General features: G+C 46.9%; 2 protein-coding genes across 8 annotated transcripts in view; one reads left to right on the forward strand and one right to left on the reverse strand.

The window, feature by feature from the left end:
* RHBDD3 (rhomboid domain containing 3) overlaps positions 1-3553 on the reverse strand; it is a 148066-nt gene extending 144513 nt beyond the window's left edge. Inside the window, exon 1 of one of the 4 annotated variants that reach the window (XM_063913338.1) lies at positions 3513-3553. The gene's annotated coding sequence lies outside the window, so the exon portion shown is untranslated. Of the gene's footprint in view, positions 1-2463; positions 2543-2588; positions 2751-3512 lie in introns of those variants that run through there. The other 3 variants (XM_063913336.1, XM_063913335.1, XM_063913337.1) reach the window with 3 other exon arrangements.
* The window catches only part of EWSR1 (EWS RNA binding protein 1), a 150442-nt gene continuing 126075 nt past the window's right edge, over positions 2753-27119 (forward strand). For all 4 annotated transcript variants that reach the window (XM_063913331.1, XM_063913332.1, XM_063913333.1 and 1 more), the window contains exons 1-4: positions 2753-2825; positions 11313-11349; positions 11472-11523; positions 18192-18315. In XM_063913331.1, the coding sequence (XP_063769401.1) occupies positions 2813-2825; positions 11313-11349; positions 11472-11523; positions 18192-18315 (226 nt within the window). In that variant the 5' untranslated portion in view covers positions 2753-2812. The remainder of the gene's footprint in view (positions 2826-11312; positions 11350-11471; positions 11524-18191; positions 18316-27119) is intronic.

Here is a 27119-nt window from a genome sequence, read left to right on the forward strand (position 1 = left end):
CTTTGGAGAGACAGAGGGAGAGTTTGCCAGCACACACCAAAAACGCTATAATTATATAGGGACAACCTTATATAAGTGTTTTCCCTTATAGCATCTTAATATATATATAAGCATATCGCCAAATTAGTGCCCCCCCTCTCTGTTTTAACCCTGTTTCTGTAGTGCAGTGCAGGGGAGAGCCTGGGAGCCTTCCCTCCAGCCTTTCTGTGAGGGAAAATGGCGCTGTGTGCTGATGAGATAGGCCCCGCCCCTTTTTCGGCGGCCTCGTCTCCCGCTCTTAACGGATTCTGGCAGGGGTTAAATATCTCCATATAGCCTCCGGAGGCTATATGTGAGGTATTTTTAGCCAAAATAGGTATTCATTTGCCTCCCAGGGCGCCCCCCTCCCAGCGCCCTGCACCCTCAGTGACTGCCGTGTGAAGTGTGCTGAGAGGAAAATGGCGCACAGCTGCAGTGCTGTGCGCTACCTTTAGAAGACTGAGGAGTCTTCTGCCGCCGATTCTGGACCTCTTCTTACTTCAGCATCTGCAAGGGGGCCGGCGGCAAGGCTCCGGTGACCATCCAGGCTGTACCTGTGATCGTCCCTCTGGAGCTGATGTCCAGTAGCCAAGAAGCCAATCCATCCTGCACGCAGGTGAGTTCACTTCTTCTCCCCTAAGTCCCTCGTTGCAGTGATCCTGTTGCCAGCAGGACTCACTGTAAAATAAAAAACCTAAGCTAAACTTTCCTAAGCAGCTCTTTAGGAGAGCCACCTAGATTGCACCCTTCTCGGCCGGGCACAAAAATCTAACTGGCTTGGAGGAGGGTCATAGGGGGAGGAGCCAGTGCACACCACCTGATCCTAAAGTTTTACTTTTTGTGCCCTGTCTCCTGCGGAGCCGCTATTCCCCATGGTCCTTTCAGGAACCCCAGCATCCACTAGGACGATAGAGAAAGTACTGGTAGTTTTCTCTCACCAAACATAATACCCATTTATGTGGTACCTGGGGTATTATCATAAATGTGTAATACATTTTTCATTGCCTCAATCATGTAACGGGTGGACCTATTTGGAGGGTACACTAGTCTCATCGTCGTCGACACTGGAGTCGGTATCCGTGTCGACATCTGTTTCTGTCATCTGAGGTAGCGGGCGGTTTTAGAGCCCCCCATGACATTTGAGACGCTGGAACAGGCACAAGCTGAGTAGCCGGCTGTTCTGTGTCGTCGACCTTTTGTGTAAGGAGTTGACACTTTCACGTAATCCTTCCATAAGTCCAACCACACTAGTGTCGATCCCGCAGGGGGTGACATCACATTTACAGGCATTCGCTCCGCCTCCACATCATTATCCTCCTCATACATGTCGACACAGCCGTACCGACACACAGCACACACACAGGGAATGCTCTGACAGAGGACAGGACCCCACAAAGCCCTTTGGGGAGACAGAGGGAGAGTATGCCAGCACACACCAGGGCGCTATATATCACAGGGATATCACATATAAGAGTGTTTTCCCTTATAGCTGCCTATATATATTGTATACTGCGCCTAAATTGTGCCCCCCCTCTCTTTTTAACCCTTTCTGTAGTATTGACTGCAGGGGAGAGCCAGGGAGCTTCCCTCCAACGGAGCTGTGAGGGAAAAATGGTGCCAGTTTGCTGAAGGAGATAGCTCCGCCCCTTTTTCGCGGACTTTCTCCCGCATTTTTATGGATTCTGGCAGGGGTTAAAAAGCACCTATATAGCCTCTGGGGCTATATATGGTGCCAGTTTGCCAGCCAAGGTGTCAGTATTGCTGCTCAGGGCGCCCCCCCCCCCAGCGCCCTGCACCCATCAGTGACCGAAGTGTGTGGTGTGCATGAGGAGCAATGGCGCACAGCTGCAGTGCTGTGCGCTACCTTGGAGAAGACAGAAGTCTTCAGCCGCCGATTTTCCGGACCACCTTCTTGCTTCTGGCTCTGTAAGGGGGACGGCGGCGCGGCTCCGGGAACGGACGACGAGGTCGGGTCCTGTGTTCGATCCCTCTGGAGCTAATGGTGTCCAGTAGCCTAAGAAGCCCAAGCTACCACCACTTAGGTAGGTTCGCTTCTTCTCCCCTTAGTCCCTCGATGCAGTGAGCCTGTTGCCAGCAGGTCTCACTGAAAATAAAAAACCTAACAAACACTTTCTTCCTAGGAGCTCAGGAGAGCCCCTAGTGTGCATCCAGCTCAGCCGGGCACAGAAATCTAACTGAGGCTTGGAGGAGGGTCATAGGGGGAGGAGCCAGTGCACACCAGATAGTCCTAAATCTTTCTTTAGAGTGCCCAGTCTCCTGCGGAGCCCGTCTATTCCCCATGGTCCTTACGGAGTCCCCAGCATCCACTAGGACGTCAGAGAAAATAAATTATGATTATTATTCATAATAACAAATGCAAAGCATAAGATACAGAGAAAAGAGTACACAGCAACACGGCCTAGAGCTCAACAGCGCCATGCATACATCACACCATGGACACAGACAGTCCGACTCCCCCGGTCGGATCCCCCACACAGCACACTCCATGGATCACACCACTATGACCTAGAGCCGGGGGGAACGACGACAATGATATGAGCCAAGATTACCCTCTCCAAGTGTGAATGCCACTCACGGAATCGGGATCCTTCTGTGTTAGGGATGCATACACTCGCGGCGGCACACTTGTGAAGAGACAGCCATGTGACACAGAAGCAGGTTCCCGGATCTTCCCCTTCCCAGCCACAGAGTGGTATGCTCCGGAGAGGCCAGTAAAGCGCATGCGCGCCGCACACTCCCCCACACAGACGCTGGAGCGGTGAGAGGACACAAAATGGCTTCCACCGGTGAGTAACGGCCGCTGAGCCCCGCAACGCATGCGCTTCCCGTGCCCAGAGCCGCCCTCAGTGCCCGGTCCCCGCCACCGGATGCGCCCCCTCCGCCTGCTGTGCTCTCTGTCTGGCTGTAGCACCACAGAGAGAGCTGCTGGGCCCTTCCGCTAGGCCTCAGCCAGGCAAGGCGCAGCGCCCGTCCTGGGTACACGCGGTGCCCGGCCCGGGAACGTGGCCGCCCTCTCTCATCACCGTTACCCCCCGCACCGTCTATGAGTGGTGTGATGGGCGACACGCTGGGTATGCGTGTGCTGGGTATATGGTGTGCCTGTTGCCACCGGCTCGTACTGTAGCGTTTCTCCCCCATGTTGCCCCCGCACCCATTGCGGGTCGTACCGGTGTGTGACCTGTGCGATTGTGCGTGATACATTGATACCATCACTCTAGTGCAGGGGTTCATCTGTAATACGAGGCTCCACTTACAGAGCTGCCTATGGCAGGGTTAGGCTGCCCCCATGCACTCCGGTAATGAGGAAGCGGTGTGTGTCCTCTCATTGTTATAAAGTGCCCGCGGCCCCATGCCCTTAGCCTTTCCTGTAGCTTCTGCCCCCCATCCACCTCTTGTATAACACGGGGGTGCTACCATCCTAAAGAGGGGCGGCGGAGATTATGCTATGGTACTCTGAAGTGATAATGCATCACCTGAAAATGCGCCACAGAAGATGAGCCATGTGTGCGGTAGCTGTATGGCCGGAAGTGGGGTTTGTTGGATATGGTGCACTGACAATGTTATAAAGTAACCGTGCGTCTTAAAGGTGCGCACCTTTTTTAAATGATTACCTTTTGCATCCCCTGGCTTTTCTTAAGTGTTAAAAAGGCCCTGAAACTCACTCAGTTATCTATTTCATAAGGTATTTTATAAGGGTTTTTTTTGGGTGGGGGTAACAAGGCTTCATGCTGGCATAGGTGATCTGATTAGCAGCTGTCCTGGTGAATGTTAAAATATCTTATTTTGATTCTTATAGTTGCTGCAAAAGTCGACTTCTGATTTCTGCCATGTAGCTGTTATTGGGGGGGGGGGGGTCTGAAAAGAGTCCTGTTAACTTTCTGGTTGTGTCTTAGCTAGGAAAAGAACAGTTATCTGACAATGGGGTCGATTCAATTCGGCAATTTTTGAATAGCGCCAGGAATTAGCTCCCGACGCTATTCAATTGAGCTCCAGTTAAGTCGGCGATAGCCCGTTCTCGCCGACTAAACAGGTTGAATTATCGGGAGAACGGGCATTCTCCCACTTAACTCCCCGGCGCAAGGCTGATTCCCGACAGAATCAGCCTCGCGCCGGCCGCGAGGCAGCACTTTTGTCGGGTTTCTTCTCTCATCCCCCGGGGATGAGAGAAGAATTCCCGACAAATGTGCGGGTAACTAGCGTCGGGAGCTGATTCCCGGCGCTATTCATAAGTTGCCGAATTGAATCAACCCCAGTGTGTTATATAAATTTACTTTTTCCCTCCGTTACCTATAACAGAATTGCAACTTTTCCATACAATGTTTGGGGTGGAAGTGTGCTCAGATTTGTCTGTTAATGCAGAATATCTGCTGTATCAAAAAGAAACTTAGTTAATTTTGGGGAAAACTGTGTGGGGACTCCTGCTTCTGCATGGTTTTAAAGTAGAAAACTTGAATAGGCCCACAGGGAGAAGTAAAACTATTTGACTTAAATCTGCAATTCTATGAAAAGGGTTTTTCCTTAATATAAATAACTGGCCTACTGTAAAGAGGCAGCACGATGGCTGTTTGTTTTTTTTTTTTTTTCCTCTGCTTTCATCAGACTGTTTATATGTAAGATACTTTAGAATGCGTTTGAGCTCCATTCTCAGTAACATCCTCTAATTATCCGTGCTCTGCCATCACATACCATGCTAACCTTCTGGCCACTATTTTCCTTCCATAGAAGTATAGGAAATGCAAATCCGTATTAGTGTTATGAAGACCAATCGCCATTAGATGCTCAATTAAAGTGTTAATCTGCTATAAAAAAAATAAAGGCTTGCATATTGAGTTAAAATGCACCTTTTTACTGTCACCTATTCATGTGTTTGCCTCCTGCATCACCACTATACAGTTTTTCCCATGGCAGGCAGCACTCAGTCTAGATTGTTGGCTGGGAACAAATATAAAAGGTTCTTTTGTCACTGAGCACCAAATACATTTCTACGGAGAAGCAAAGATCACTTTAGATTCTTACAAAAAACCTCAGTGTGGTAACTCCACTGTATTCTAAACAGTGTGACAGAGTGCTGTATGTAGCTTTCATGGTGTTATCTGTTGCAGTTATGAGTGTAAAGGTACCCCCACACTACAATGATTTTAGGACACATGGAGTGATTTAGATGCATCTTAATGATGAATCGTTTGGAAAAGTGTTCCTTAACAAACCGATGCATGTAACAAACCGATGCTGCTTGTAAGGCTAGGTACACGCTTGACGATGTGTACCAGATATATCGTCTGAAATGGTGGATTGAACGATAAATCGTATACATTGGCCAGTGTGTATACCCTATATCGTTAACTATGCGCACTCCCATGGGTCGTTAACGAGGTAAAATATCTTTAGTTTTTCAACGTGAAATCTAAAGATATTGTATGAGATGGCATGCACCTGGATGTGCCGTCACTGACGAGACGCAAACGATATCGTTCAGCGTGTATGAACAATATTGTTTGTGGGGGATCTTGCACGATGTCGCTGACATCGGCAAGTGTGTACCCAGCCGTAAGGAACAAAAATCTGGTAATGTCTGGATAGCAAATGGCAAGCATTATTTTGCTCCTAAACACTTTGAAAACGAACAAACGATTGTTCAGATAAATTTGAATAAAATGGATTTAACCAATTTGTGTGAGTAACCATTATGTTTTCCAGTGTTTGGGAGCAAATGATTGTCATTTGCTGCCATACATTACCAGATTTGTGTTCCCATCGGTTAGATTGAACAGAAATCTCTAGAGAGCTTTATGCTGGGCATACACTATACAACTATATGGTAGATTATCTGCCAGATCTGCTGGTTGGAATGAAAATCTGGTAATGGATGACTCGAGAGCAAATGGCAATCAACCATTTGCTCCCAAACACTGAGAAATGGGCATCTGTTAATGCAATTTTGTTAAATCTGTAATTTAACCAATTTGAACGACAGGTTTTGTCCATTTTTCAGTGTTTGGGGACAAGCGGTTGATTGTCATTTGCTCTCATCCATTACCAGATTTTAATTCCAACCAGATCTGCCAGATAATTGTACAGGTTGAGTATCCCTTATCCAAAATTCTTGGGAGCGGAAGTATTTTGGATATCTGATTTTTCCATATTTTGGAATAATTGCATACCATAATGAGATACCATGGCGATGGGACCTAAGTTTAAGCACAGAATGCATTTAAGTTTCATATACACCTTATACACACAGCCTGAAGGTCATTTAATACAATATTTTTAATAATTTTGTGCATTAAACAAAGTTTTTGGTACATTGAGCCATCAGAAAACAAAAGTTTCACTCACTCAAAAAAAAATTCTGTATTTCGGAATATTCTGTATTTTGGATTGTTTGGATATGGGATACTCAACCTGTATAGTGTATGCCCAGCTTCAGGTGTTCTTGTGATGCATTCTTGAGTGGAATTTGCAGAAAAGGGAGCACACAAGTTAATACACAATAGTAAAAAAAGAAAATGGTTGTCTTTCAGCTGCTGTCGCTGAACCAGATTACTCATCTCTGTATTAAAAAGCGACCAGAGTATGTGCCCTGGATGTAGTTAGAACTTATGGTGTGTACACACGGTGAGAGATTTTCTTATGATTTTGACTATATAGTCAAAATCGTAAGAAAAGTTAATGCAGATCGCAAGGTGAAAGTCGCCTTGCGGTCCCGCGCAAGAATAGATAGACTGTGCAGGAAAGTAAATTTTGACTATCTCTGGCGACAGAGGGTTTTAAAGAAGGGGGGGGGGGCACATAATTTGGCGCAGTGAATAAACACTGCTCAAAAAAATAAAGGGAACACTAAAATAAAACATCCTAGATCTAAATGAATGAAATATTCTTATTAAATGCTTTGTTCTTTACATAGTTGAATGTGCTGACAACAAAATCACTCAAAAATTATCAATGAAAATCAAATTTATTAACCCATGGAGGTCTGGATTTGGAGTCACCCTCAAAATTAAAGTGGAAAAACACACTACAGGCTGATCCAACTTTGATGTAATGTCCTTAAAACTAGTCAAAATGAGGCTCAGTAGTGTGTGTGGCCTCCACGTGCTCATGTCCTAGTCTTGGTTTGTGGCAACATTTTGCCTGATGGTTCGGTCAGAACAATTCTGAATTTAAGTATAGGTTTAAGGATTTTAAACAGGTTCAGGTTCAAGATGGAATCGCTCAGGGCGGTCAGCGCAAGTCTGGAAGAGGGAGATTATATGGTGTCCCTAGACATAAAGGATGTATACCTTCATGTCCCCATTTATCAGCCTCATCAGGCGTTCCTGAGATTTGTAGTGCAGGATTGTCATTACCAATTTCAGACGTTGCCGTTTGGGTTTTCCACGGCCCCGAGGATTTTGACCAAATTAATGGCAGAGATGATGGTGCTCCTGCGCAAGCAGGGTGTCACAATTATCCCGTACTTGGACGATCTCCTGATAAAAGCGAGATCGAGAGAACAATTGCTAGACAGCGTATCACTCTCCCTGAGGGTGTTACAACAACACGGTTGGATTCTAAATCTACCAAAGTCACAGTTAGTTCCAACGACTCGATTGCCTTTCTTAGGCATGATTCTGGACACTGAACAAAGGAGGGTCTTTCTCCCGATGGAAAAGGCCCTGAAACTTCAGAACTTGGTCAGGGACCTGCTGAGGCCAGACAGGGTGTCTGTACATCACTGCACTCGTGTGCTGGGAAAAATGGTGGCATCTTACGAGGCCATTCCATTCGGCAGGTTCCATGCCAGGACTTTTCAGTGGGACCTTCTGGACAAGTGGTCGGGGTCACATCTACAGATTCATCAAATGATCCACCTGTCCCCCAGGGCCAGGGTGTGTCTCCTGTGGTGGCTACAGAGTTCTCACCTTCTAGAGGGTCGCAGGTTTGGCATCCAGGACTGGGTTCTGATGACCACGGACGCGAGCCTCCGAGGATGGGGAGCAGTCATACAGGGAAGAAACTTCCAGGGTCTGTGGTCAAGCCAGGAAGCTTGTCTACACATCAACGTTCTGGAATAAAGGGCCATATACAACTGCCTTCGTCAGGCGGAGACCTTACTTCAGGGTCTACCGGTTCTACTTCAGTCAGACAACATCACAGCAGTGGCTCATGTAAACCGCTAAGGCGGCACGAGGAGCAGAGTGGCAATGGCAGAAGTCTCAAGGATTCTTTGATGGGCGGAGAGTCATGTAAGCGCTCTGACAGCAGTCTTCATTCCGGGAGTGGACAACTGGGAAGCAGACTTCCTAAGCAGACACGATCTGTATCCAGGAGAGTGGTGACTTCAACAAGAAGTCTTCGCAGAGATTGTAAGTCAGTGGGGACTGCCTCAAATAGACATGATGGCTTCACGCCTCAACAAAAAACTTCAGAGATATTGCGCCAGGTCAAGGGACCCTCAGGCGTTTGCAGTGGACGCACTGGTGACACCGTGGGTGTTTGTCAGTCTATGTGTTTCCTCTCATCTCAAAGATACTGAGAATCATAAGGCGAAGAGGAATTCGGACAATTCTCATTGTTCCAGATTGGCCTCGAAGGGCCTGGTATCCGGATCTGCAGGAGATGCTCACCGAAGATCCGTGGCCTCTTCCTCTCAGGGAAGACCTGTTACAACAAGGGCCCTGTCTATTCCACGACTTACCGCGACTGCGTTTGACGGCATGGCTGTTGAACGCAGGATCCTAGCGGAGAAGGGCGTTCCGGAGGAGGTCATTCCTACTCTGATAAAGGCTAGGAAGGAGGTGATATCGAAACATTATCACCGTATCTGGAGCAAGTATGTGTCTTGGTGCGAAGCCAAGACTGCTCCTCCGGCAGAATTCCATCTGGGCCGTTTTCTCCACTTCCTACAAACTGGAGCGAATTTGGGCCTAAAATTAGGCTCCATTAAGGTTCAGATTTCGGCCCTATCCATTTTCTTTCAAAAGGTATTGGCTTCTCTTCCAGAAGTCCAGACTTTCGTGAAAGGGGTGCTGCATATCCAGCCTCCTTTTGTGCGCCTGGTGGCACCATGGGACCTTAACGTGGTGTTACGGTTCCTTAAGTCTCACTGGTTTGAGCCTCTTCAGACAGTTGAATTAAAGTATCTCACTTGGAAAGTGGTCATGCTATTGACCTTGGCGTCGGCACGGCGGGTGTCGGAGTTGGCGGCTTTGTCTCGCAAAAGCTCTTACCTGATTTTCCATGTGGATAGAGCTGAGTTGCGGACTCGTCCTCATTTTTGCCTAAGGTGGTTTCTTCTTTTCATATGAACCAACCTATTGTGGTGCCTGTGGCTACAAGGGACATGGAGGATTCCGAGTCCCTGGGTGTGGTCAGGGCATTGAAAATTTATGTGGCCAGAACGGCTCGGGTTAGGAAAACAGAGGCCCTGTTTATCCTATATGCAGCCAACAAGGTTGGCGCTCCTGCGTCTAAACAGACTATTGCTCGCTGGATCTGTAACACGATTCAGCAGGCCTATTCTACGGCTGGATTGCCGTTACCGAATTCAGTAAAAGCCCATTCCACTAGGAAGGTGGGCTTTTCTTGGGCGGCTGCCCGAGGCGTCTCGGCATTACAGCTTTGCCGGGCAGCGACTTGGTCGGGTTCAAACACTTTTGCAAAGTTTTACAAGTTTGATACCCTGGCTGAGGAGGACCTCATGTTTGCTCATTCGGTGCTGCAGAGTCATCCGCACTCTTCCGCCCTTGTTGGAGCTTTGGTATAATCCCCATGGTCTTTACGGAGTCCCCAGCATCCTCTAGGACGTAAGAGAAAATAAGATTTTAAACCTACCGGTAAATCTTTTTCTCATAGTCTGTAGAGGATGCTGGGCGCCCGTCCCAGTGCGGACTAAATTCTGCAAGACTTGTTTGTAGTTTGCTTACATAAGGGTTATGTTACAGTTTTAATCAGTCTGTTCATACTGCTAACTGGTTCGTATATTCCATGTTATACGGTGTGGATGGTGTGGGCTGGTATGAATCTTGCCCTTAGATTAATAATAATCTTTTCCTCGTACTGTCCGTCTCCTCTGGGCACAATTTCTCTGAGGTCTGGAGGAGCGGCATAGAGGGAGGAGCCAGTGCACACCCATACCTAAAGTTCTTTTTAGTGCCTATGTCTCCTGCGGAGCCTGTCTATTCCCCATGGTCCTTACGGAGTCCCCAGCATCCTCTACGGACTAGGAGAAAAAGATTTACCGGTAGGTTTAAAATCTTATTTTTTCCCTCCATGACCTGTAATTCGGTGTGCTATGTGTGGGTTCAGTATGATATCCCGGCTGTCGGGATCCCAACAGCTGGAATACCGTCGGCGAGCGCAGCATATCCCCTTGTGGTCTCGCTGCGCTTGCCACGCTTCGAGCCTGCTGACAACCAAAGGTCGCCACAGGGTTATATTCCCCCTCTGGTGGTGGTGGCGGCGTGGACCACCACCCGAGTGAGGATTTCTGTCAGCAGTCGGGTCCTGGCGTCAGTCTCCTGAAGAGCTGGGATCCTGGCAAATTGCCCCTATGTTTTTCCTATCCTGACTAACCATATGTTGCAACTTTCTTAATATGTATAATACACATTCTAAAATATTCTAGTCTGCTGAATACCAAGCATATGGTCTTGCCCTTTACAGTAGGGCAGAGGTTCTCAAACTCTGTCCTCAGGACCCCACACAGTGCATGTTTTGCAGGTAACCCAGCAGGTGCACAGGTGTATTACTCACTGACACATTTTTAAAGGTCCACAGGTGGAGCTCATTATTTCAATTGCGATTCTGAGAGGAGACCTGCAAAACATGCACTGTGTGGGGTCCTGAGGACCGAGTTTGAGAACCTGTGCATTAGGGAATGCACAGTAAAAATGAAAATGCAGTTTCATTAACTCAATTACTTTTTCTTTGAAGGAACAATTTTATTAAAGCACAGAGGAATTCACTTGTGTTGTGGGTGCCCATTGGAGCAGTTCAGTTGTGTCCACCCCTTTAAGTGCGCATGTTGCGTGTCTGTGCCCAGAAGTACTGGGCTTAGCTGTGCAAGGTGGCTTATCCCATCTGAAGTACTGCTTTGGGCTCTCAAACTCCCCCTGTCCATTTGCCCCCAAACAGAACAATTGAATTGTTCTATCATGCACACTGTAGTGGCAGCTGTGAGGTAAAACTATGTAATTGTCTCCAGAATTACAGAAAAATTAACTGAACAAATTTTCATGTATAGTATGTAATTATGTCTAAAAATGTTTATTTTATTTTTTCTTGTCTTGTAGATTACAGCACCTATAGCCAAGCGGGAGCTCAGCAGAGGTAAGTCTCGGTGCCCTCTGTATTTCCTGTAGACTTTAGTTTATTGAATATTTGTACTTTGGTTGGCTGCAATATTTGACCCTTTGTCAATGTAATATTTTTTATTTATTTTTTTCCTCCAGCTATAGTGCTTATACTGCCCAGCCAACGCAAGGATATACACAGGCTGCTCAGGTAATGAATGTCTTATGTCAAAATAAATGATCTTTTCATGTTGAAAATTTGTAGTATCTATGCGACTTTGTATTAGTGCCCGCTCGTTATACTTGCCATTTAAGGGGCATATTTATTAAATTGTTACATCTTCTACACTCCCCAGGGGATATAGACATTGTGACATGATCAAACTCCAAAAAAGCATTTTTTGTTGGAGGGCTTCAGAGGGGAAAGTAATAATTTTCCAAAAAACTGGCTTCTCAAAGACAAGTTTTAGAAGTGATAATTTTCTGATGGTGAGGCATCATGAATAGTGAGAATTGAAAGCTACAAATTCTCATTTCACAATTTTTTTTTTTTTTTTTTTTTTTTATGATGAATATGCCCCTAAAACATGTATGATCTGTAATGGAACAAATACATTTTTAGTCTGAGTGTGAAATTGTGCAAGTGAATACCTCTCAAGGTGGGTACACATTCGGAGAATACAGCATCAGACCAGTGTAACAATATTACGTACGCACTACATGATATTGTTAAAGGATTTTTGTAACCGCATAGCATCGTCCCATCTGATGTGCAGTACATATGATGAGAAGATGCAACCACACAATTCATCAACCAAAGAATTGATGGTACACTGGTTATTGCGATCCCTCGTATATAGTGTGTACCTGGCTTTAAATTCATTGCCCCCACTTTGTGTCTGCTTTGGCATGGAGTCATAGAAGAATCCTCTGGACATTTTAGAGTTGGATTCATGAGCATAATGTGTGTAAATGTTTAAAAGAAAATGCCTGCCTCCCTCTCGTCCCTGGCTATGTTGGAGGTGACAGGACCGTGCATTGTTTTACTGCTGGTATCCTATTAATTAGCTGCACAAAGTATTTCACCTTCGGTAATAGCAGGTTAGACTATTATGTGCTGGTGGTATTTGAAAGTCTACTGCTTTATATGCAGTCAAAAGTTTAGTAGACTTAATGTTAATTGATATTTCTCATACGTCCTAGAGGATGCTGGGGAAAACATCAAGACCATGGGGTATAGACGGGATCCACAGGAGACATGGGCACTCTAAAGACTTTTCATTGGGTGTGAACTGGCTCCTCCCTCTATGCCCCTCCTCCAGACCTCCATTTTAGAAATGTGCCCAGGTCGACTGGATGCACTCTGGAGAGCTCTGAGTTTCTCTGAAAAGACTTATGTTAGGTTTTTTATTTTCAGGGAGATCTGCTGGCATCAGACTCCCTGCTTCATGGGACTGAGGGGGCAGAAGCAGAACAAACTTCCTCAGTTTCATGGCCCTGCTTCTGGCTGACAGGACACCATTAGCTCCTGAAGGGAACGGAATGCTAGCTGTGTCTAGGTGCTCACTCCCACAGCGCGCCGTCACCCCCCTCGCAGAGCCAGAAGACAGGTGAGTATGAGAAGAATGATCTTCAATCAAGCAAGTGACTGCTGAAGCGCAGCTGGCGGGAGCGCAGCGTGCCTTTGCTGCCCACACACAGGCACTGCAGGGGTGGGGGGGCGCCCTGGGCAGCAAGAAAAATACCTCAAACTGGCTAAAATGGGGCATAAGATGCCGCTGGCACAGCCCTACCCCCGCCAGTATAACAAATATGTCATATACTGAGTGTAAGGACGCGCCATTGTGGGGGTGGAGCTTCATCCTCAGGCAGCCAGCACACTGCTCAGCGCCATTTTCTCTCTCTCCTCAGGCTGCAGAGAACACACTGGTCCTCTCCTCCACTTCTGACAAGTACAGGGTGCTATAAAGGGGGGGCACAAAGCGATTGTGGTGCATTTGATAGTGTATATTACTATTTAAAAGCGCTTTTGGGCTGTGTACATACTGTGTTCACAGGCAATACTGGCACTGGGTTCGTGAACTGGCTGCTCCTATCCTGTGTCCGATTTTACTGTGGGTCTGTCCCCAAAATAAGTCCCAGTGTGTCTGTGAGTGTGGTGTACACGTGTGAGGCAGGGAATTCCTCCCCGGAGGAAGCTATTTTAGGGGACAGAGTTGTAATGTGGTGGCGCTACCGGCACACCAAGAGCCTGCATGGGTGAAAGAGCTACGTGACAGTATGCATCTGATTAACCGTAGATTGGAATAGTCTGAATCTAAGGCTGCATGCTGGAGAAAATCTGTGGAAGATGTGATATTTCAGGATGCTGTTATTCCTTATGCGGGCAGCCCCTCTGGGTCACATAAGAGACCATTTGCAAATGTTGTAAACACTGATACCGACATGGATTCTGATTCTTGTGTCGACAATAGTGAATCCAGAGAGAGAGATCATAAATTGGCAAAAAGTATACAATATATGATTGTGGCTATAAGGGACGTGTTGGAGGTTACAGAAAGCACTCCTGTACCTCAGGAGAAAGCTTATTTATGTAAGGAAAAGAAATCCAAAGTCGCGTACCCTCCTTCACACAAACAAAATGCTCTGTTTGAAGGGATGTGGGTGAATCCTGATAAAAAATTTCGTATTCCCAAAAGGATTCACATAGCTTTTCCTTTCCCGGTTGAAGACCGGAAAAAATGGGAGTCAACCCCTGTGTTAGACAGTGCACTTTCCAGGTTGACAAAGAAGGTAATTCTCCCTGCTCCTGGCACGGCTTCTCTTAAAGAGCTGGCAGACAGCAAAATGGAAACGACATTGAAATCCATTTGTTACCAATGGTACACTGTTCAGGCCCACTATTGCCTGCGCATGGGTGAGTCGAGCTATTGAAAAATGGTCAAAGTGTGTCATCAGAAATTGACACGATTGATAAAGATGAGATACTCCTTAAGTTAAGGAATATCAAGGACGCTGCCGCCTACATGCTGGAAGCAATGAAGGATATTGGACCCTTGAGTTCACAAGTCGCTACCATGGCAGTATCGGCTAGGCGGGCTTTGTGGATTTGCCAGTGGAACGCGGATGCAGATTCCAAAAGAAACATGGAGGCTCTCCCATATAAAGGTGAGGCCTGGATGCGTTAGTCTCGGCGGCTACCGCAGGTAAGTCAACATTTTTGCCCGCTGCGCCTGCACCGGCAAAAAAGACCTATCACCCGCAAATGCAGTCCTTTCGGCCCAATAAATACAAGAAGACGAGCGCTTCCCCCTTCTTTGCAGGTAGGGGAAGGGAAAAGAAGCCCACACCGGCTCCAGGTTCCCAAGAGCAGAAGTCTACCCCTAATTCTGCCAAAATTCCCTTGCGGGAGCCTGCTCGGGTGGGGGCACGTCTCAAACTCTTCAGCCAGGATTGGATTCTGTCTGGCCTGGACCCCTGGGTGCTGCAAATAGTATCCCAGGGATACAAACTAGAGTTTCAAGACGTTCCCTCATGCCGATTTTTTTCAAATCGACCTTGCCAGCTTCTCCGCCAGAGAGAGAAGCGGTAATGGCGGCAATCCAAAAACTATGTCAAGACCAGGTCATAGTCCTGGTACCGTTGTCACAACAAGGGCGGGTTTTTTATTCAAGCCTCTTTGTTCCGAAGCTGGACGGCTCGGTCAGACCGATCCTAAATCTAAAGGATCTGAATTTCTTCCTGTAAAGGTTCAAGTTCAAGATGGAATCACTTCGGGCGGTGATTGCCAGTCTGGAGGAAGGGGACTACTTGGTGTCGGACATAAAGGATGCTTACCTGCATGTTTCCATTTATCTTCCTCACCAGGCTTATCTGAGATTCGCGGTTCAGGATTGCCATAACCAATTCCAGACGTTACCGTTCGGTCTCTCCACGGCGCCAAGGGTACTTGCCAAGGTGATGGCGGAGATAATGGTTCTCCTTCGTCAGAAAGGAGTCAATATAATTCCTTATCTGGACGACCTCCTGATAAAGGCGAGATCCAGGGAGCAGTTATTACAAAACATATCCCTCTCCCTGTCAATACTCCCAACAACACGGGTGGATCATAAATTACCCACAATTGGAACCGACGACAAGGTTGTCTTTCCTTGGGATGATTCTGAACACAGAAGTTCAGAGTATTGCTTCCGCTGGAAAAGACTCTGGAAATCCAGAAAATGGTAAAACAGATATTGAAATCATCAAGTGTCAATCCATCAGTGCGTTCGGTGGTTGGGGAAGATGGTGGCAGCCTACGAGGCCATACAGTTTGGCAGGTTCCATGCCAGAGTATTCCAGTGGGACCTGTTGGACAAGTGGTCGGGGTCACACCTACACATGCACAGAAAGGTAATCCTGTCGTCAAAAACCAGGATTTCGCTCCTGTGGTGGTTGCACAGCTCTCACCTGCTAGGACACGGGTTCGGGATTCAGGACTGGGTCCTGGTAACCACGGATGCAAGTCTCCGAGGCTGGGGAGCAGTCTCTCAGGGAGAAAACTTCCAGGGACATTGGTCGCAACAGGAAGCCTGCCTTCACATAAACGTTCTGGAGCTAAGAGCCATTTACAACTGCCTTCAACAAGCAGTACATCTTCAAGACCGTCCTGTGCAGATCCAGGCAGACAATGTAACAGCAGTCGCATACATAAACAGGCAGGGCGGAACGAAAAGCAGAGCGGCAATGGCAGAGGCGACAAATCCTCCGCTGGGCAGAAAAACATCTACAAGCTCTGTATGCAATATTCATTCCGGGAGTAGACAACTGGGAAGCGGACTTCCTCAGCAGACACGATCTCCATCCAGGAGAGTGGGGCCTCCACCAAGAAGTCTTCGCAGAGGTGACAAGTCTTTGGGGAGTTCCTCAAATAGACATGATGGCGTCTCGTCTCAACAAGAAGCTTCAGAGATACTGTTCCAAGTCGAGAGACCCTCAAGCAGTAGCAGTGGATGCACTGGTGACCCAGTGGGTGTTTCAGTCAGTGTATATCTTCCCTCCACTTCCGCTGATCCCAAAAGTACTCGGGATCATAAGAAAAACAAGGGTTCGAGCAGTCTTCATTTCCCCAGACTGGCCAAGAAGGGCTTAGTACCTAGATCTTCAGCAGTTGCTCATAGAAGATCCTCGGCCTCTTCCTCCTTGAGAGGACCTGCTGCAGCATGGGCCGTGCGTGTACCAAGACTTACCGTGGCTACGTTTGACAGCATGGCTGAGCGCCGAATCCTAGCCAGGAAGGGTATTCCTGAGGAGGTCATCTCCACCCTTATTCAGGCCAGAAATTGAGTAACGTCGAAACATTACCACCGTATTTGGAGAAAATGTGTCTTGGTGTGAATCCAAGAAGGCTCCTACGGAAGAGTTCGAATTGGGACGTTTTCTCCATTTTTTTTTCATTTTTTTTTCATTTTTTTTTGCAGGATGGTGTGGAGGCGGGCCTCCGATTGGGATCAATCAAGGTCCAGATTTCGGCCTTGTCGTGTTCTTCCAGAAACAATTGGCCTCTCTTCCAGAGGTTCAGACCTTCGTGAAAGGGGTTCTGCACATCCAGCCTCCTTTCGTGCCTCCAGTGGCATCATGGGACCTTAACGTGGTATTGCAGTTCCTTCAATCGGATTGGTTTGAGCCTCTACAAAAGATAGAGTTGAAGTTTCTCACATGGAAAGTGGTGATGCTTTGGCATCCGCAAGGCGGGTGTATGAATTGGGGGCTTTGTCTCAAGAGTCTTTACCTGATTTTTCCATGAAGATAGGGCAGAGTTGCAAACTCCCCAACATTTTCTTCCAAAGGTGGTTTTCTGCTTTTCAAATAAACCAGCCTATTGTGGTGCCAGTAGTTACTGACACATTCACGGATTCAAAGTCTCTAGTTGTGGTTAGAGCTTTGAAAATCTATGTTGCTAGAACGGCTCGTATACGGAAAACAGAGGCTCTGTTTGTCCTTTATGATCACAACAAGATTGGCTGAACTGCTTCCAAGCAGACTATTGCACGTTGGATTAGAAATACGATTCAGCAAGCTCATACTACGGCTGGATTGCCGGTGTCTGTAAAGGCCCACTCCACTAGGAAGGTGGGCTCATCCTGGGCGGCTGCCCGGGGGGTCTCGGCATTACAACTTTGCCGAGCAGCTACTTGGTCAGGGTCAAACACATTTGCTATGTTCTACAAGTTTGACACCTTGGCCGATGAGGACCTAAAGTTTGGTCAATTGGTGCTGCAGGGTCATCCGCACTCTCCCGCCCGTACTGGAGCTTTGGTATAGACCCCATGGTCTTGATGTCGTCCCCAGCATCCTCTAGGACTTATGAGAAAATAGGATTTTGATAACCTACCGGTAAATCCTTTTCTCCTAGTCCGTAGAGGATGCTGGGCGCCCGTCCCAGTGCGTACTTTACCTGCAGTTTAGTTATTAGTTACACAAGTTGTTATCTTGTTTTCAGCATGTTGCTGCAATTGATTCATGCCTGTTGGCGTGTGTTATGTTGAATGCCATGTGTGCGGCATGGTTGAGGGTGTGAGTTGGTAGATATCTCACCACTAGTTAAGTAATTCCTTTCCTCGAAATGTCAGTCTCCCTGGGCACAGTTCCTACAACTGAGGTCTGGAGGAGGGGCATAGAGGGAGGAGCCAGTTCACATCCAATGAAAAGTCTTTAGAGTGCCCATGTCTCCTGCGGATCCCATCTATACCCCATGGTCTTGATGTCGTCCCCAGCATCCTCTATGGACTAGGAGAAAAGGATTTACTGGTAGGTTATCAAAATCCTATTATTTTTGTATAACATTTTTGTTTTGACTAGAACATAACATTTCTTGGCTTGTGCTGACTAACTTCACAGGCAAGCTACGGACAGAGTTATGGCACTTACGGACAGCCTAGTGATTCCAGTTACACACAGGCACAAACCACTGCCACATATGGCCAATCTGCATATGCTGCTACCTATGGACAGCCTCCTGCTGGTAAGACTCCTTTGTTTGTACACAGAGTATAAAAAAAAGCCTGCTAATTAACCACTTTAAGCTAGGTTTGGAACCAAATGTGTGCTCATCTAAATCCTTGCAGTGGTTAGTTCCAGGAACGTGCTTGCTAGAAATTAATCTCCAATGGAGTAGTCGGTTTAAAAAAAAAAAAAAAAAGCCTTAATTTTACTTGCAAACCTCATTTGAAGGCTTAATTATTGTTTAGCCATCCACCAATCTATGAGCAGTGAGACCCATCTGTTTCTCCTTTGTCTGTAGCCACCATGGCTAGGGGTACAGTTTATCATCCTTGTTAGGGGTTCTGTTGGCAGGAGTCCACTATGTATTATAATTTGGCATCACTAATTTGGCTTTGAGAAACTGTACTTTGTACCTGGGCTTACATCCTGAGTGACAAAGCAACTTGGGTTAGACAACTCATACCAGTAGTTGTCATACTCTGTGGTAGGCAGAATCTGTTTATTCCCAGCCCTTCAGCCTATCCCAGTGAAAGGGAACTCTTCGCATCAGAAACTTTAATGTTTGGCTAAAGACCTGGTGCAATGATGAGAGATCTGGATTTATAGGCCATAGTCACACAATCTGGCAAGATAGGAGCTATACAAAAGAGATGGTCTGCACCGATCTTCAATTTAAAAGATATTGCTAACTGATCAGTTTGGATGCTTCAGTAAAAACTATTTTCTCTGACGTCCTAAGTGGATGCTGGGGACTCCGTCAGGACCATGGGGATTAGCGGCTCCGCAGGAGACAGGGCACAAAAGTAAAAGCTTTAGGATCAGGTGGTGTGCACTGGCTCCTCCCCCTATGACCCTCCTCCAAGCCTCAGTTAGATTTTTGTGCCCGGCCGAGAAGGGTGCAATCTAGGTGGCTCTCCTAAAGAGCTGCTTAGAGTAAAAGTTTCTTAGGTTTTTTATTTTCAGTGAGTCCTGCTGGCAACAGGCTCACTGCTACGAGGGACTTAGGGGAGAGAAGTGAACTCACCTGCGTGCAGGATGGATTGGCTTCTTAGGCTACTGGACACCATTAGCTCCAGAGGGAGTCGGAACACAGGTCTCACCCTGGGGTTCGTCCCGGAGCCGCGCCGCTGACCCCCCTTGCAGATGCCGAAAAGTGAAGAGGTCCAGAAACGGCGGCAGAAGACTCTTCAGTCTTCATAAGGTAGCGCACAGCACTGCAGCTGTGCGCCATTGTTGTCAGCACACTTCATAGCAGCGGTCACTGAGGGTGCAGGGCGCTGGGGGGGGTGCCCTGGGCAGCAATGATAGTACCTTATTCTGGCTAAAAATACATCACATATAGCCCCTGGGGGCTATATGGATGTATTTAACCCCTGCCAGGTCTCAGAAAAACGGGAGAAGAAGCCCGCCGAAAAGGGGGCGGGGCCTATTCTCCAGCACACAGCGCCATTTTCCCTCACAGAAATGCTGGTGGGAAGGCTCCCAGGCTCTCCCCTGCACTGCACTACAGAAACAGGGTTAAAACAGAGAGGGGGGGCACTTATTTGGCGATAGGACTATATATATTAAAATGCTATAAGGGAAAAACACTTACATAAAGGTTGTCCCTGTATAATTATAGCGTTTTTGATGTGTGCTGGCAAACTCTCCCTCTGTCTCCCCAAAGGGCTAGTGGGGTCCTGTCCTCTATCAGAGCATTCCCTGTGTGTGTGCTGTGTCGGTACGTGTGTGTCGACATGTATGAGGACGATGTTGGTGAGGAGGCGGAGCAATTGCCTGAAATGGTGATGTCACTCTCTAGGGAGTCGACACCGGAATGGATGGCTTATTTAAGGAATTACGTGATAATGTCAACACGCTGCAAGGTCGGTTGACGACATGAGACGGCCGGCAAACAAATTAGTACCTGTCCAGGCGTCTCAAACACCGTCAGGGGCTGTAAAACGCTCATTTACCTCAGTCGGTCGACACAGACACGGACACTGACTCCAGTGTCGACACAAACGTATTTTCCTTTAGGGCCACACGTTACATGTTAAGGGCAATGAAGGAGGTGTTACATATTTCTGATACTACAAGTACCACAAGAAGGGTATTATGTGGGGTGTGAAAAAAACTACCTGTAGTTTTTCCTGAATCAGATAAATTAAATGAAGTGTGTGATGATGCGTGGGTTTCCCCCGATAGAAAATTATTGGCGGTATACCCTTTCCCGCCAGAAGTTAGGGCGCGTTGGGAAACACCCTTTAGGGTGGATAAGGCGCTCACACGCTTATCAAAACAAGTAGCGGTACCGTCTCCAGATAGGGCCGCCCTCAAGGAGCCAGCTGAGAGGCTGGAAAATATCCTAAAAAGGTATATACACACATACTGGTGTTATACTGCGACCAGCGATCGCCTCAGCCTGGATGTGCAGCGCTGGGGTGGCTTGGTCGGATTCCCTGACTGAAAATATTGATACCCTTGACAGGGACAGTATTTTATTGACTATAGAGCATTTAAAGGATGCATTTCTATATATGCGAGATGCACAGAGGGATATTTGCACTCTGGCATCAAGAGTAAGTGCGATGTCCATATCTGCCAGAAGATGTTTATGGACACGACAGTGGTCAGGTGATGCAGATTCCAAACGGCACATGGAAGTATTGCCGTATAAAGGGGAGGAGTTATTTGGGGTCGGTCCATCGGACCTGGTGGCCTCGGCAACAGCTGGAAAATCCACCTTTTTTACCCCAAATCACATCTCAGCAGAAAAAGACACCGTCTTTTCAGCCTCAGTCCTTTCGTCCCCATAAGGGCAAGCGGGCAAAAGGCCAGTCATATCTGCCCAGGGATAGAGGAAAGGGAAGAAGACTGCAGCAGGCAGCCCATTCCCAGGAACAGAAGCCCTCCACAGCTTCTGCCAAGTCCTCAGCATGACGCTGGGGCCGTACAAGCGGACTCAAGTGCGGTGGGGGGTCGTCTCAAGAGTTTCAGCGCGTAGTGGGCTCACTCGCAAGTGGACCCCTGGATCCTACAAGTAGTATCCCAGGGGTACAGACTGGAAATTCGAGACGTCTCCCCCTCGCAGGCTCCTGATGTCTGCTTTACCAACGTCTTCCTCCGACAGGGAGGCAGTATTGGAAACAATTCACAAGCTGTATTCCCAGCAGGTGATAATCAAAGTACCCCTCCTACAACAAGGAAAGGGGTATTATTCCACACTATATTGTGGTACTGAAGCCAGACGGCTCGGTGTGACCTATTCTAAATGAGAAATCTTTGAACACTTACATACAAAGGTTCAAATCAAGATGGAGTCACTCAGAGCAGTGATAGCGAACCAGGAAGAAGGGGACTATATGGTGTCCCTGGACATCAAGGATGCTTACCTCCATGTCCCAAATTGCCCTTCTCACCAAGGGTACCTCAGGTTCGTGGTACGGAACTGTCACTATCAGTTTCAGACGCTGCCGTTTGGATTGTCCACGGCACCCCGGGTCTTTACCAAAGTAATGGCCGAAATGATTCTTCTTCGAAGAAAAGGCGTCTTAATTATCCCTTACTTGGACGATCTCCTGATAAGGGCAAGGTCCAGTGAACAGTTGGAAGTCGGAGTAGCACTATCTCAAGTAGTTCTACGACAGCACGGGTGGATTCTAAATATCCAAAATCGCAGCCGTTTCCGACGACACGTCTGCTGTTCCTAGGGATGGTTCTGGACACAGTCCAGAAAAAGGTGTTTCTCCCGGAGGAGAAAGCCAGGGAGTTATCCGAGCTAGTCAGGAACCTCCTAAAACCAGGAAAAGTGTCAGTGCATCATTGCACATGAGTCCTGGGAAAAATGGTGGCTTATTACGAAGCGATTCCATTCGGCAGATTCCACGCAAGAACTTTTCAGTGGGATCTGCTGGACAAATGGTCCGGATCGCATTTTCAGATGCATCAGCGGATAACCCTATCTCCAAGGACAAGGGTGTCTCTCCTGTGGTGGTTACAGAGTGCTCATCTTCTAGAGGGCCGCAGATTCGGCATTCAGGATTGGATGCTGGTGACCACGGAGGCCAGCCTGAGAGGCTGGGGAGCAGTCACACAGGGAAAAAATTTCCAGGGAGTGTGATCAAGTCTAGAGATTTTTCTCCACATAAATATACTGGAGCTAAGGGCAATTTACAATGCTCTAAGCTTCGCAAGACCTCTGCTTCAAGGTCAGCCGGTATTGATCCAGTGGGACAACATCACGGCAGTCGCCCACGTAAACAGACAGGGCGGCACAAGAAGCAGGAGGGCAATGGCAGAAACTGCAAGGATTTTTCGCTGGGCGGAAAATCATGTGATAGCACTGTCAGCAGTGTTCATTCTGGGAGTGGACAACTGGGAAGCAGACTTCCTCAGCAGGCACAACCTCCACCCGGGAGAGTGGGGACTTCATCGGGAAGTCTTCCACATGATTGTGAACCGTTGGAAAAGACCAAAGGTGGACATGATGGCGTCCCGCCTGAACAAAAAACTGGACAAGTATTGCGCCAGGTCAAAAGACCCTCAGGCAATAGCTGTGGACGTTCTGGTAACACCGTGGGTGTACCAGTCGGTGTATGTCTTCCCTCCTCTGCTTCTCATACCCAAGGTATTGAGAATTTTAAGACGTAGATGAGTAAGAACTATACTCGTGGCTCCGGATTGGCCAAGAAGGACTTGGTACCTGGAACTTCAAGAGATGCTCACAGAGGACTCATGGCCTCTGCCGCTAAGAAGGGACTTGCTTCAGCAAGTACCATGTCTGTTCCAAGACTTACCGCGGCTGCGTTTGACGGCATGGCGGTTGAACGCCGGATCCTAAGGGAAAAAGGCATTCCGGAAGAGGTCATTCCTACCCTGGTCAAAGCCAGGAAGGAGGTGACCGCACAACATTATCACCACATGTGGTGAAAATATGTTGCGTGGTGTGAGGCCAGGAAGGCCCCATGAAGAAAATTCAACTCGGTCGTTTCCTGCATTTCCTGCAAACAGGAGTGTCTATGGGCCTCAAATTGGGGTCCATTAAGGTTCAAATTTCGGCCCTGTCGATTTTCTTCCAGAAAGAATTGGCTTCAGTTCCTGAAGTCCAGAAGTTTGTCAAGGGAGTACTGCATATACAACCCCCTTTTTGTGCCTCTAGTGGCACTGGGATCTCAACGTAGTTCTGGGATTCCTAAAATCACATTGGTTTAAACCGCTCAAATCTGTGGATTTGAAATATCTCACAGGGAAAGTGACCATGCTGTTGGCCCTGGCCTCGGCCAGGCGAGTGTCAGAATTGGCGGCGTTTGTCTCAAAAAAGCCCATATCTGATTGTCCATTCGGACAGGGCAGAGCTGCGGACTCATCCCCAGTTTCTCCCTAAGGTGGTGTCAGTGTTTCACCCGAACCAGCTTATTGTGGTACCTGCGGCTACTAGGGACTTGGAGGACTCCAAGTTGCTAGATGTTGTCAGGGCCCTGAAAATATAGTTTCCAGGACGGCTGGAGTCAGGAGAACTGACTTGCTGTTATCCTGTATGCACCCAACAAACTGGGTGCTCTTGCTTCTAAGCAGACGATTGCTAGTTGGATGTGTAGTACAATTCAGCTTGCACATTCTGTGGCAGGCCTGCCACAGCCAAAATATGTAAATGCCCATTCCACAAGGAAGGTGGGCTCATCTTGGGCGGCTGCCCGAGGGGTCTCGGCTTTACAACTTTGCCGAGCGGATACTTGGTCAGGGGCACACCCTGACTGAGGAGGACCTGGAGTTCTCTCATTCGGTGCTGCAGAGTCATCCGCACTTTCCCGCCCGTTTGGGAGCTTTGGTATAATCCCCATGGTCCTGACGGAGTCCCCAGCATCCACTTAGGACGTCAGAGAAAATAAGAATTTACTTACCGATAATTCTATTTCTCGTAGTCCGTAGTGGATGCTGGGCGCCCATCCCAAGTGCGGATTGTCTGCAATACTTGTACATAGTTATTGTTACAAAAATCGGGTTATTATTGTGGTGAGCCATCTTTTCAGAGGCTCCTCTGTTATCATGCTGTTAACTGGGTTCAGATCACAGGTTGTACAGTGTGATTGGTGTGGCTGGTATGAGTCTTACCCGGGATTCAAAATCCTTCCTTATTGTGTACGCTCGTCCGGGCACAGTATCCTAACTGAGGCTTGGAGGAGGGTCATAGGGGGAGGAGCCAGTGCACACCACCTGATCCTAAAGCTTTTACTTTTGTGCCCTGTCTCCTGCGGAGCCGCTAATCCCCATGGTCCTGACGGAGTCCCCAGCATCCACTACAGACTACGAGAAATAGAATTATCGGTAAGTAAATTCTTATTTAAACTAGCAAAGGGGGTAGTGAACCAAATAAGAAGAAAGCAATAAGCTTCCCCCCCCCCCCCAAAGCCAGAGGTATTTGAGATTTTTTTTCTGCAGGCAAAGAGAATAGGAAGCATATCCACAGCAACAGAAGAAAATTCAGATCAAAACCAAATAAACATAGGCAGCAAGATGAACTCAGAACTAATTGCAATAATGACAAGGGATGATCTAGATACAGTGGCTATTAGTCATTGGGCAATGAAAATCATAACTGGGACACCGCTGTACTGGGATATACTTTATTTAGGAAGGACAGAATGGGAAGAATTGGATTAGGGGTTGCAATATATGGAAAAGCATAAATACTACCTTAATACAAATATTGAAGAAAAACGAACTCTCTTTGAGTGACCATAGAAACAGGGTTTTTTTTGTTTTGTTTATCTTATTGTGGTGATGGTAGGCCACCAGGTCAGGAAGAGGAACTGGACAAGAACCTATTGCAGGGCATCACTAAAATGGCATTAAAAGGTGAGGTAATCATGGTAGACTTTAATCTTCCTGATGTAAACTGGGAGGTGTCTGCTAGTTACACTTGAAGTAGGGACATTTTAGTATTCCTTTCAATGACTATCCCTCCACCAATTGGTGAGGGAGCCAACTCGGAAAGACTTAATATTAGAGTTAATACTTGCATAAGGAGACAGAATATCTGAAGTGAAAGTGTGTGGAAAAACCTGGGATCAACAAGCAGTATGGTACAGCATCAAGACAGACTGACTCATCCCATACAAAAACAACAGTGTTAGATTGTAGGAAAGCTGATTTTGTAGGTATGGGAAAATGTGTAAGTGATTCTTTGGCAGAGTAGAGAAACTTGGAAGGAGTGCAGGAGAGATGGGAAACATTAAAGTGCAATATGAAAGGCAATAGACCTTTGTATCAAAAGTGTTGGGAAAAACACAAGGTAAAGGAAGCCTCTGGTTTGCAAAAGAAGTAGCAAGTACAGGTTGAGTATCCCATATCCATATATTCCGAAATACGGAATTTTTTGAGTGAGTGAAAAAGTGAAACCTTTGTTTTCTGATGGCTCAATGTACACAAACTTTATTTAATACAGTTATTAAAAAAATATTGTATTAAATGACCTTCAGGCTGTGTGTATAAGGTGTATATGAAACATTAATCTATTCTGTGCTTAGACTTGGGTCCCATCGCCATGATCTCATTATGATATGCAATTATTCCAAAATACGGAAAAATCCGATAGCCAAAATACTTCTGGTCCCAAGCATTTTGTATAAGGGATACTCAACCTGTATTGTGAAAGCAAAAAAAGATGGCTTTTAGGAAATATAAGCAGACTCAAAATAGTGACAACAAAGATCTTCGACAGAAGAAGGTTATCAGATGTGCAAAGGCACAAGCTGAGAAGAAAATGGCTTAGTCGGTGGGTAAAGGAGGCAAAACCTACTTTGGTATATAAGTGAAAGGAGACCAACAAAAGGTGGCATTAGAAGACTAAATACATAGACTTGGGAGTCTTGGTGAGGGAGACAATGTAATAGCAGATCATCTTAATTTTTGCTCAGTATTCCCTAAAAGAGTGGAAGGTGCCACAGTTGAGTTGCAGGGATATTCAGAAAAATTAAAGTACGTTTCCAGAGGAGTAGGTCCTAACAGAACTCTCAAAGGTGAATAAATCAATGAGACCAAATGAGATACATCCAAGGATACTAAAAGAGCTTAAAGGTGTGCTGGTAGCACCATTAACAGAATTATTAAACCAGTCACTAGCTACAGGATTAATTCCAGAGGACTAGAAGAAAAAAAAGCGAACTTAGTGCCACTGCACAAAAGGGGAAGCAAGGAAGAGGTAAGCAACTACCGACCAGTGAGTCTTAAATCAGTAGTGGGGAAAATTGATGGAAACACTCTTAAAAGAAAGTTGTAGATTATCTTAAATCCAGCAATTTACAGGATCCTAAACTGCATGGATTCACTGGGGAGAGAACATGTCAAACCTTACTGATTTTTATTTTTTTTGACTGAGACCCAAAGTAAGAGATAAAAAGAGGATTTTGGTACTTACCGATAAATCCATTTCTCTGAATCCTCTAGGGCACAGGTTCTCAAACTCGGTCCTCAGGACCCCACACGGTGCATGTTTTGCAGGTCTCCTCACAGAAATCTAAGTGAAATAATTAGCTCCTCTTGTGAACCTTTTAAATTGTGTCAGTGAGTAATTAAAACACCTGTGCACCTGCTGGGTTACCTGCAAAACATGCACTGTGTGGGGTCCTGAGGACCGAGTTTGAGAACCTGTGCTCTAGGGGACACTGGAGTCATATACAGTAGGGGTGTGAAGCTTGCAACCGGAGGTGTGGCACAATCTAAAATTAGCATTGTCTGCACAGCCGGCTCCTCCCCCTTCACATCCCTCCTCCCTCAGTTTGGAAAATATGACTGAGAGAATAGGACATGATAGTAGAGCTCCTGGCGAGGAACCGAACCGTA

The sequence above is a fragment of the Pseudophryne corroboree genome, chromosome 1, assembly GCF_028390025.1.
Source record: "Pseudophryne corroboree isolate aPseCor3 chromosome 1, aPseCor3.hap2, whole genome shotgun sequence".
Classification (NCBI taxonomy): domain Eukaryota; kingdom Metazoa; phylum Chordata; class Amphibia; order Anura; family Myobatrachidae; genus Pseudophryne; species Pseudophryne corroboree.